Source organism: Teleopsis dalmanni, chromosome 2 (genome assembly GCF_002237135.1).
Source record: "Teleopsis dalmanni isolate 2A chromosome 2, ASM223713v2, whole genome shotgun sequence".
Classification (NCBI taxonomy): domain Eukaryota; kingdom Metazoa; phylum Arthropoda; class Insecta; order Diptera; family Diopsidae; genus Teleopsis; species Teleopsis dalmanni.
The window spans coordinates 153,767,410-153,779,732 of record NC_051847.1 but is presented as its reverse complement, the minus strand read 5'-3'; the positions used below and the strand labels follow the sequence as shown (position 1 = coordinate 153,779,732).

Below are 12,323 nucleotides of genomic sequence, written 5' to 3'. Positions count from 1 at the left end.
CTGTTTATTGAGTCAACGTATTTCAAAATAAACCGGGTGTTGGGTATAGAGAAGATTCTTGTATTAGAATTATGCCAGGGCTATAATCTACAATAAATTGTTCGAATTCTCCTTTTTTGGGCAGAATGGAATTTGCATTCCAGGTGATTAGCTTCAATATTCTTTACTGTCCATGATTATTTGTATTAGTGGCAAGCATAACCTGCAACATGGATTGCATCATATTTTTGAACACTGCTTTTAGCTGGATTTGCATGTTAGTGCAGAGTTGTTGGATATATTCGTTTTTGTTTGCCATTGGACTTGATTTATCTGCTGTTCCCGTTACCACAGCAGCAAATGACTTATTAGTCGACGTTTTTTCTGCAGATTTTAGCGCTGGCTGAAATTCTTCTCGTTTTGGAAGCTTTGCCCATTTGATATTTTTTGGGTTGCGAGGACAACCTCCATAGCTAGCTGGATATTTGCCTCCGCAATTAATGCATTCTGCATCATCTTCTGCTGCCTTGGTGCAGTCTTTGGTGTGGTGGCTGCCCATACATTTTACGCATTTTGCCTCAGCTTTGCAGCATGTGGATGCGTGCCCGAACTTCTGGCAGTTATGACATTGTAATGGGCCTCTTTTTGGATTTTGTGCTTCTATTTTGACTTTTAGGAAGCAGATTGCATCGATATTATAGATGTGATTTTCCTCTTTTGGAAGACGAGCTTTAAGTAGGTTTGTTGCCTGGTTTAAGAATTTCAAAAAATGACACTCATATGGGTGAAAACCCTGTACTGCCAAATCTGTTTTAATTTTATCAGCAGACAAACCTTGCAGTCATCTTATGATGACGTTTATATTTTTTTCCTCTGGCAGTAGATATGTGTGGTATTGGATTTTGTTTTCTGTTAAATATTTTGTTATCTTACGATGATCTTCTATGATGTTAGGGGATACCTGTATACCCAAGTGCACTCCCTTTGCGGATTTTATTTGGATATCTCTCAGTTTGAGAGGCCTAGCAATGGCGATCCATTGGTTTGGTTTAGCATCAGGTTTATCTGTGGCTGGGTGTTGTGTGTTAATCTGTTTCTGTTGTTGGCTACAGATTTGCGCAGCAATGGACCTGTTTTCGATTGGCTAAGTCTTCCCTTTCTGATGCGTTAAATTTTTGTCTTCGCGTTGTTTGATTAGGTGTTAATCTTCTTGCATGTTGCAATTATGCATGCGTTTTTTGTTTTCCACCGTAGTTTACGTTTTTATCTGACATTGGTTCTATTTGCATGTCCTCTTCTGATGCCCCTGTGCCAGGAGATATGGTGTATTTGGTTCTATCTCTCTATCTCTTTTTAATACAAATTATTGAGTCTTTTTTTTCACAATCAATCCTTTCACACTGAAACACTGTTTAACTTTTTGTTTAACTTTTAATCGTCCTCAAATTGGATCTATTTGTTTAACTTTTAATCGTCCAAAAATTGGATCTATTTTTTGATTTAACTTTTAATCGTCGTTGAAATTTTAAACGTCGATGTAACTTTTAATCGTACTATTAAGCACTTGCCGTGTATCAGGTGTTCACACGTTTGAACACCTAAAAACGGTTTGTGCCTAGGCTAAAGAAATAACCGAAAAAAGCAAAATAATCGTTCGCACTAAACAGTACGCGCACAACCATGAAACCCGTCACTTCCGAATGTAATCGGACAAAACAGCACCGACCGCACACGATAAACAACAGGCGACAAGACTTGTAGCAGCGAAAGCACAAGCACAACCGTACAGCTCGAATACAAGACAGCGAATAAAAATGGGATCTATTTTGAAAAATTGGATCTATTTTTTTTGTTTAACTTTTAATCGTCGTTTAACTTTTAATCGTCGAAAATTCTATTTTTTGTCCAACATATTGTCGATGCTTTTAAGTACTGTGAGCATCTCTTGCAATGTTCGGTTCTGCCTATCGTTTTGCTCAGCAATGAAGCTCTTTACTCTCTCGAGTTCTGACAAGTAGGTCTCATTCTTCGACTTTTTAGCTGCCGGTGGTAAAGAAGGCGCTGATTTTATTTGCAGTGTGGGCGTTGGAGAAGCAAAGTTTTTATCTATAATTTCTTCACTCTTCAAAAATTCTATCTCATAGGAATCTGATTGCTGATACTGTAAAATAAAACAGAAATTGTTGTTATTAATATGTAAAACAAAAAACATGTCTTTTATTTACCGGAATGCCTGCTTCGGGAGTATTTTGATCTCCATCCACTGCATGCTCCGAAATCACTCCTAGTTTTACATATAGACCGGATGGCCACCTCTTCATCATCTGGCTTTATCTTCGTTCGGAGATCCTTAAGGATATCCGCGTATGTGTGTCCTTCGTTTGGTTTGATGAGGACAGCTTCCGGTTTCTCACGGATCCTGGGCTTCTCTTTTCGTTTTGCCGCTTTCTTTGGAGGTGCTTCAGGCTTTTTTGACGTTTTTTGTTTTTCGCCTGTTACCTTTACCCATTTTTCTTCGTTTTTTCCTTCAGCGCCTTCGATGGGGGCTTCAGATTCTTTCGTTTTCAGCTTTTTCTCTGGTGTTTCCGCCACTGGGCTTGTAGCTGTACGTTTTTGTCGCTGAACGGTTTGTGTGTCTACCGCATTGGTATCCCTTCGTGCCTTTTTTTTTATTTCTGCCTTAAGCCAACGACGGTGGAAGTAAGCCATCGTATCGAACTGCGTCGCCAGTTCATGTACCCCCTCTTTAATGTCCGTCGAGACATTTCTTTGCCGATTTACGGCTTGCTTTATTTTGTTTGAGGCGACTATGCATTTTTCGAATGTCATCGCCTCTTCGCTCTTCATTCTCTGGGTAATATCATTTCCCGGTGAAATGAGTACATTCGTTTGTGGTGGCACCTTTGGCGTGCCCTCGTCCATTGCGGACTTCTTTTGGCCATCCTGCAGTGGCACTTTCGGTAACATCTGTGGTGTGTTAATATCATTTCCCGGTGAAATGAGTACATTCTTTTGTGGTGGCACCTTTGGCGTGCCCTCGTTCATTGCGGACTTCCTTTGGCCATTCTGCAGTGGCACTTTCGGTAACATCTGTGGTGTGTTTTTGTTTTCTTTATTCATATCGATAGGGTCCAAACTCCTAGCCGCTATCGATGTTCGATTGTATAGTCGCTCGTAACGATCTCCATGGTTATCTATGCAAAGCAGGGAGGCCATGCGAGGGTTGACACAATTCCTTATGGGAGATTGTGTTCAGAGCCAGGATCTGGCGCAAGTCAGGAGTACTCTCAACTGAGCCTATACCACCAACTTAATGGTGACGAGACATCGAACGTACTTGGAGACTTGCCAAGTTTTAAAAGGACGGAGGAAGATGTGGCATTAACCTGGAAGCCATTTCTATGAGATTTCACTCTCATATACTCAGGTAACAGAATACCACATCCGCCACCCCAAAAATCATCATTTAAGTAGTTTGTTCCAGTATGCCATAATCAGGATCTTACTGGGCTCAATCCTGATGGGTGTTTAAAACCCTGAATTCATAATCGCGTCTATTTGATATGCATTGTCTGTTTCGGTGTGTATTTTTTCAGCTTACGTGCCTAGTATAGTTTTCGTTGGGCACGAAAGAACTCCATCGATGGTGCAGATGCTCGCTCTCGGAACAGTGCACTCCCCTGTATCCCTCGATGATGCGCAGCTGTTTAACCACTCTCTGCGCACTTGGATGTCCCTCGTTGCCATCCCGGGATGGTGGACGCTTACTTAGAGCCGGCCTCTACTCGGCTCAGCTCAGGAGCTTCTCAGGGTTTTTGTGACCTTTTACGTCACACCCTCCGACGACTGGCTGGATTTTAGTCGCCTCGTACGACAGACATGCCTTACCGCGGGAATATTCTAACCCCTATCCCGCAGGGTAAACACACAGTGTTTAATAAGGATAAATAAATTGTATTTAATAAATTATAATAATAAAATAAAATCTACAAAGTACATAAAATTATAAGTAGAATTTTTCCGCATACATATGCTTAGCGTAACCACAACGAAATAGGTGCGGTAGCGGTAAAATTTGCAAAATGTTTGTATTATGTATTGCTAGACGTATTTTATATATTTTGTTTAGGATGTATGTAAAATTAAATAAAATAAAAATAACAAATAGCACTTGTATCAAAAATTTTAATTTATTCACTTTAACTTACTTTTTCCATTGCTCTGGAGTTTTATTGGATCCTCCAGAAGCATTTAGTTCCTCAACACATTTTTTGCAAAAGTTTTCAGTCTTTTTACGACTATCTGGGCCTACTGAAAATTGACCCCGAGCAATACAAATATTTTGCTTTAGTAGCTCTAATAATTTGTATTTTTGTGTCTTCGACACAGGACCGGACAAAATAATAATAATAATATATTTAATATTATATATACAAATTAAATTTATTTTTTAATCAATTGAATTTTAAAAAACGTTTCTTAGTTTGATCTTACGATCATTCTTTATTGAAATCTTTCTTAAAACTGAATTTTACAATTTTTGTCAAAAGACTTAAACCTAAAAGTAACTATGTCTAAAGTAAACAAAAGATTCAGAAGTAAACAAATTTTTGATATTTGTGCGTATTTAATGCACAACAATGTATTTCTAAGATGGATCATTAAATGTGAATTTTATTACTGTTTAAGAAGCACTTCACATTTTAGAAGCGTTAATCCTATAAACGCTTGGATTGAAGTATCTAAACAAATTTCTTGAACCTACTGGATTCGGCTTACATTTCACATATTGCTTTAATTGAGTAGTTCCATTAAATGGGATCATTTGTTCATCGATACTCAATTTTTTACTCTTTGGAATTGCATTGCATTTGTTAATAACTGTATCCAAAATAGATTGAATTTAACAAAGTCTGTTTTTCTCCTTCTCTTCACTAATTACTTCCAAATTATTTACAAAATGCATGTAATTTCTAAGTTTAAAAAACCGATCTCTTGGAATTTGCGTTATTGCAGTTACTTTAATGGAGGGTTTATAGTACATCCTAATTCTAGGAAGTTTCATACAACCTGCAATGATGTTTGCACCTACTAACTTTTTATATTCATTTGGAGTTGACTTTAAATCAACATTGCATTGCAATGCATGAATTTTGTTTTTATCGATTAAAAAACATAAAAAAAAACTTATTTTCGATAAATAAAACAATATTGAGTAAAGACTTTTAAAATTTAAATTTATTGGAAAATATTATGTGCGTTATTAGCGTGAGTTTGACCAAGACTGACTTCTAAATCTTCTAAAAAGAGCTTTAGAGCATCAGTCTTATGTTTACATTTCATACAATTGTGCAGTGATACAATTCTTATATTTATGCTTAAAATGCAATAACTTAAGTATTTTGTGTTTATGTTTATTTTTCACTGTGGCGCAGTGAATCAAAAGACACTTTGTATTCAGTGGCACAGGATGTTTATGTTTACATTATTGGTGCTTATTAAATATTGTCCACTATGGGATATTTATACATTGTTACCCATTATACTGTACTGTGTATGTGAGGGGGACGTAACTCATGTATGTTACTTTGCTCACTAACAAAAGCCCAAAAATTTTCGTTGAAATAATCACAAAAATAATTAAAAGGTGTCCACTTCTCTCGATTTTCAACATTCCATGAGTCCTCATTGGATAACTCCTCGTACGTTGTATTAAATTTCTTAAACACCCATTTCATATTTCTATTTGATAACTTTGACATGTCATCGACGCTAAGCACTTCATCAAAAATTTTTTCTACGCTTTCACCAACAACACCTATAAGATGCTATTGTCATCTTCGAAAACAATAGCATCTTCATGCGCATTGTGATCTAACAATTCATTATCACTGTCATCTGAAGCGTCTTCAATATCGCTCTCCAATAACAGCTCCAAAATTTTGTCTTCAGTGTATTCTTTGCTCATTGCCATTTTGTACCAAGTGTGCAGCCCGCTGGACACAATATGTTTTTCAGAAAATACCATAAGAACGATTAAAGTAAAATTCATTCTCACGAATTATTCATCTCGCGAATAATAAAAATGAATATACACAAAATATTAACTTTTCGCTCATGAAGTATCAACTCTCAATGAACAACTACGCAAACACAACACAAAGTTATTTTGTTCTTCTCTGCATTCTCGTTTGTGATTTTGCAATTCGTTCTTCGCGTTGATAAATTCATTGAGAATTTTGAAAATTCACGAATTTTTAAATGAAAAATTCGCCATTCCAACGAATGATAAACTCGCGAATTTATCATTGATAAATTCGCGATTAGTTTGCCTGCAAAACAGAAATGAAATGACAAAATTATTATGAGTTATTCGTAAAAGCTCCCAACAAAATTGATTGGTAATAGTTTTCATTATATGCTGATTATTTTAACATTTACTATTATTTATTATTTTTTATAAAGGTAATTTTAAAATTTTATTTCTTAATAATAAGATCTTTATGTACCAATTCGGTAGATTTAGAAATATATGTTTGAATAAAATATTTACATCAGCTTTGTATATAACTACAATCAGTAGATCAGTAGATATTCCAATAAATTATAATTTAATTTGACAAGCAGCAAATTACTTATGGTTTCACCACTTAATTTTGTTCGCTGCTTTGTTATAATAGTTGATAAGGCGCTGAATGCTCTTTCAACGGACACTTGACTTGATGGTACTGCTAAGATGACCTCCACTAACTTAGACATCTCTTTATCCGTACTAGCTAAATTTTTCCAGTACTCTAAAACATTCGTTCCAAATGGCATCCTTTCATTATACGACAGCTTGTCAAGTTTTTGTCTTATGGTCGCATTTGTAAGAATAGTAGAGCAACCTTTGGAAAGTTGATATTCTTCTTCCAAGTCCTTGAATGGGTCATCAGGTCGAGCGGATGTAGTTGGTAATTCTTCGTGACTACAATCCAAATCAACATCATTTATACCGTTCAGAGATGATATGGTGGAATATGTTTTTAAAATATGAACCTAAAATTTTAGTATATTTAATATAAAAGTTAAATGCAATTCGTGAAGTTAGCACTTACCAATCCAATTTTTCGGTGCTCATCTGTAAAATAAGGAGAGTCCAGAAAATTAAATCGCGGATCAAGATATAAAGCAGAAATAAAAGCAACGTTTAACAAACTTCATGAGGTAGTCATTAGCAGGAAGTTCGGAATGGGTAATAGGTTGGTATGTGATATCTAAATTTGTGGAATTTATATCAGGAGTCCGAGGCATTTCATTACATAAATTGGAAGTGTTATGTCCTTTCAAATGGTGATTAATCTTTATACATTGTCATATACTCGGTTACATATTTGGCAAACATATCTGGTCAAATTTAATGTTTTTAAGTGTTTAAGTAATGAGTAATAATTAAATTGCTCATTACAGTGAAAGCAAACCAAATTCATTATTGATAATTAATCTTACTTGCTAAATATAAAAACTTATAAATTAATTATATCTATAAAGTATAAATGAAATATATAATGATAACATCCAAAAAGTAAAATAAAAAAAATATTTTAATTAGGGAAATTTAAATTTAAGTCACTCACATAGGTACTAATTCTACTTTCCAAATTATTGTCGTAGGCAGTTGATATTTGAAACATGTATTTTTGTAAGAACCAAGCTTTTTCAGAAACCGGCGGGTATTTTATATTTAATTCAACATATGCGGACATTGCACAAACCAAAGCTTTTTCAATTGTTGGAAAACAGTACTTAACATGAGCTACCAGAACCCATGATAACTGAATAGGAACTCCAATCAAAATAATTCTTGGTTGATTCGTGTCCAGTGAATTAATTTGACTGTAAAAATTTTCGCCTTCATGAAGATTCTGCAAAGCAAATTTTTATTTATTTTTTTATAATAAAAGCAAGTATTATAAATATACTGGGAATGTTTTGATGTAATCTGATGTCGATATAGTACTATTTAGTAGTTGAATTCTGTAGTCAGAAGTTTTTTTCCAAGGCTGTTGACAACGTTTTATGTCAATATCAGTTGACAACTGTTGCAAATCTATGTCAACATTTATGTTTGGCAAACCAAAAAAAGATAACAAAAGTTAACAATATTAAGTTAATAAGAAAATGGTTTCGATTATTTCCGAATAAGAGAATATAACTAATTTCATTATAAGGTTTATTTTATCTGTTACACACGCTCAAAGAATATAAATTAAAAAAAAATGATATTTTTCACAAATGCAGTTATTTGTAATTACCTCTGTCCAAGTCTAAAGTCTCAACAACTCGAGTTTTGGATTTAGATCTGCGTACTATTAAACCTGCAGCTGCCAACGACGTCCTGTAATTATTATACGCATCATGTAATTTTCCATGCGCATGTCTGCCTTGACAAAATTTTTGATAATATGTGGTAGCTACTTCTCCAGGGAAAACTTCACAAATTTTGAAGCTTAGATCTTCTAGTTCCACTGTAGATAATCTGTAAAGATACAAGCTGTTATAAGTATGATGTGGTGTGAACTGCAACTCATTTTTAAAATAAAATAATATTTGTTGTTTTATGGTAAAAAGCATTGGGGTTTTTAACCACTGGCTGGTTCCTCCCATGCTTGTATAAATTTTATAGTTTACAAATTAAAAAAAAAAAAAGACAAAATATTATAAAATTAGTTACAAAGTCACAAATTGCTGGTGTCGCAGAGACCAGATATATAAAGAAATTATAAAACTCTATATGAATACTAATATAAAATACATTACTAGATAGTACTCCATAATTATATTTATAACTATTATATGAATATAACTTAATATAAAATTTTATATAACATAATTTGTAGTTTTGTTTGTATTTTAACTTTGAATTAAAATATTTTACATATTCATTTAATAATTTATTTATGTACATCAATCCCTACCTATAGGTTTTATACCAGCGTTTACCGCCATTAGTATTCTAACTAAAGGTTCACTTCGAAGGAGTGCACTCTTTATTACAATAGTAATTACAATGCTTATTATTTTTATTAATAACCGCTGCTGTTGACTTCTTCTGGTTTTTCTTTTTTTCTTGTTGTAGGTTGCGCCTTTCCTTTAGGCGATCGTACTCTGCTTGAATTTTTGTAGCTGCTTCCCACGATGGTGGAGGGTTTCTTTCTAAAAGACTTCTCAGGTGGGCTAACTGCCTCCTTAATGTTGCTTGTTGTCCGCCTCTTCTTTTCGGCTTTTTAATTTCTGACGGTGATATTTGTGTTAATAATTGATCTTTTTTTATTTGTTGTCTTCTTAGGTATTCTTCAAATGTTAATTTTTTAGGTCCTTGATTAGCCATTAAATTAATTATTATTATTGCTGCACTTCACACTTGTTGCATTTAACGTTTTATCGTTTTTTACTTGTCCTTTATTTGACATTTATACATGTATTTTAACAAACTTTTTTTTTTTTTATTTGTTTTATAAATTGTTTTTATTTTTCATAAAATTTTGGGCACCAAAATTAATTGTTAATTAATTCACTAAATTAATTAGTTTAATTTGTCACGGTCGCCATGTGGTGTGAACTGCAACTCATTTTTAAAATAAAATAATATTTGTTGTTTTATGGTAAAAAGCGTTTATTAATTATAGCATCCACTCGGTATGCTTGTCTAAAATTGAATGTGTACTTATGCTCCGCTTCATAAGCTTAGAGCTAAACTTAACATACAATAATAGCTTGTATAAAGCATGCATACATAATATCTTATCGCACATAGCGTGGTTTTAAATAACATGAAAGCATTGCTGCTTCATGTGTGCTTAAGCAACAGGAATGTGCTGGCCAGGCATAATTCATGTAGCTGTGCGTTACAAAGTAAATTATATAGTCTTTTTAGACTATTTAGCAACAAAGTATATTTATTGAAGTTGCTTTATATATGTAAATGTATGCATACCACAATGATATACTAAGTATGATATTTATATTGTCATATAACGTACATTCTATTTGGATTTCCAAGTAAATATTTAATTAAAGATTTGGAAATGTCAATCCTATCTCGATTTGTTAAAATTTTTGACTTCTCGAACTTTTGCCAAATTAATGTGTTATTGACCTTTAAATATTCCTGAAGGCTCTGCAATTTATACGTATTATATTTAAATATACACACACGCACATTTATACATTCACATAAAGTTTAACTGACATACACTCAAAATAACCAAGATATAAGATATTAAGTAACTTACGTCTTCATTATTAAAATCAGCACAAATATTTGATGTATAGCTTTGAACGTTACTTGGAACAACGTGGACAAACGGACTATTTGTTTCATCGAGAATTTCACTGGAAGCAGTTTTTTGGTTTGAAGTTGAACACTGATTTTGCAACGGATCTTTTTCTCTATTAAGACCTGAAATACATGTTTTCATTTCATTAAAAATTTTAAAAGTATGAACAATATTTGCGTCAATATTACAATATTAATTTTCAAAAAAATATTTTTTTTCTGCGCTTTTGCCAGTAATATTGTATATAACCGAACATAGCGAAATTGCATGCACTGTTACCATGCGGTACACAGAAATAAAAATTTCCTAATCAAATTGTAAAGTTCTTAGGTTATGAAAAGAAAGACGCGTCGCTTTGAGTGTCCAAATAAGACTGATTTTTATTAATTTTTATTCTTAAGTCTAACATCGTTTCTTAATACTAATTTCCAATAGAATCTTATGTATTGATTCTATTGGTTAATACTTATAATACTTGCGTCTAATTGGTTAACCCAAATTAGATGTATATAATATTCTTACAGACATAACTTATCAATAAATGGTGTACTATTAACTAATGCAAGTGTTCTATCAGTGTTTTACCAGCATTTGGTGGTGATAATATAAATATAGTATTTTTTTTTGGAATATTTTTATCAATTATATTATACAAATTATTTAAAAATTTTGATATTTGATGGTCATTATCATAAAATTGGAATTTTAACAATTCATCAAGAATTTCTATTGATTCATTAATAGTGAAATAACAATTATATAAATTTCCAATGGGTGCATTAAAAATTAAATTCTGTGGTTCAACTGATTTTAAATACAAATAAATTTCATGAAAACTTAAATTATTAATATAATTATTTACAATACGAATACAATTTTTAATCAATATACAATTAATATCCCAAAACTTAAATTCCGATGTTAACCAGGCTGATGTATTTAAAATGTGGTGAATTGGTGCTGTTGGATGACTTTTTAGTAAATCTATTATTTTGTCTCCCTTTCTTCTTTTTTGACTCCTATTAAAAAAAAAAATTTTAATGATTTAATAATAAATTAATAATTTTATTTATTTACCTGGTATTTTGTTGAGTTGATTCGTTACATTCAGCAAAAGTTTCATGACCAATTGATGATTCGGGTCCACAGGAGATTGAATCAAAAAAGTTGAACGATAATTCGCTTCCTTCCACCATTCCATCTTTGGCTTCTTGGAGATCTTTGAAAAATCGTACACATCTAGCTTCACTACTTGAAAACCACGTTCTCCCGGTGATGTTATAGTATAAGTACTTCCGGGTTTCCTTCTGCGAATAGATTGACAAATTGATCCAATGTTGAATCGTGAATTTTCAACTTGGAACGACTCGTCTAGAATATCTTCTATTGGTCTGTCTATGGATAAACTTTGAGAAGGCACATCTACAGGAATTATTGGAGTATGTACAGTCATGGACGACATGGATGTGGTTGTTGTGAAGTGCGATGATGAGGATGGCCCCTGAAAATTTTCTGCATAACTGTTCGTAATCCATGTTGAAGTTTCCATCGTTATATTCACATCCAAATACGTCGTGGACCACTCGCTGTTTAAGAGAATTGTTACCAAATTCTTCAACGAACACTTGCTTAATTCGTTCTTCTGGTTTATTAACTGTTTTTGTACAAACAGTAGGGAGTCCGTCAACAAATGTAAAACTTGTTTGGCTTCGTATTCCTTCTTCATTAGAGGCAGCGGAATCAAGCAATCTAAGATCAAATTCGAATGAATTAGAAATTCCGGCGTCCAAATCACCAATAGTAGTGAGAGCATCGACATATGAGTAGCATTCTCCATTAACATACTCGCTTCTTTCATTTCTTACTCGACATTTATAATTTTCTTCTCTTCCGCTTCCATTACTAATTTCCTCTTCTTCGTTTTCTTCTTCTCCTTCAAAATACTCATTTCCACTGCTTGAGTATCTGCTATCATTGTTTCGGAATCGCTTAATGCAAACGGTTGTCGGTTTTGAATTATAGATT

At 33.3% G+C, this 12,323-nt stretch overlaps 1 protein-coding gene across 1 annotated transcript; it reads right to left on the bottom strand.

The window, feature by feature from the left end:
* Positions 1-11,206: 11,206 nt before the first annotated feature.
* On the bottom strand, positions 11,207-12,152 carry LOC119679258. Its single transcript, XM_038091508.1, has 2 exons — positions 11,376-12,152; positions 11,207-11,317 (listed from the first exon to the last, which is right to left on the bottom strand). Exons 1-2 carry the CDS (start codon positions 12,139-12,141, stop codon positions 11,286-11,288), a joined length of 798 nt encoding a protein of 265 aa, XP_037947436.1. The 5' UTR covers positions 12,142-12,152; the 3' UTR covers positions 11,207-11,285.
* Positions 12,153-12,323: the final 171 nt, after the last annotated feature.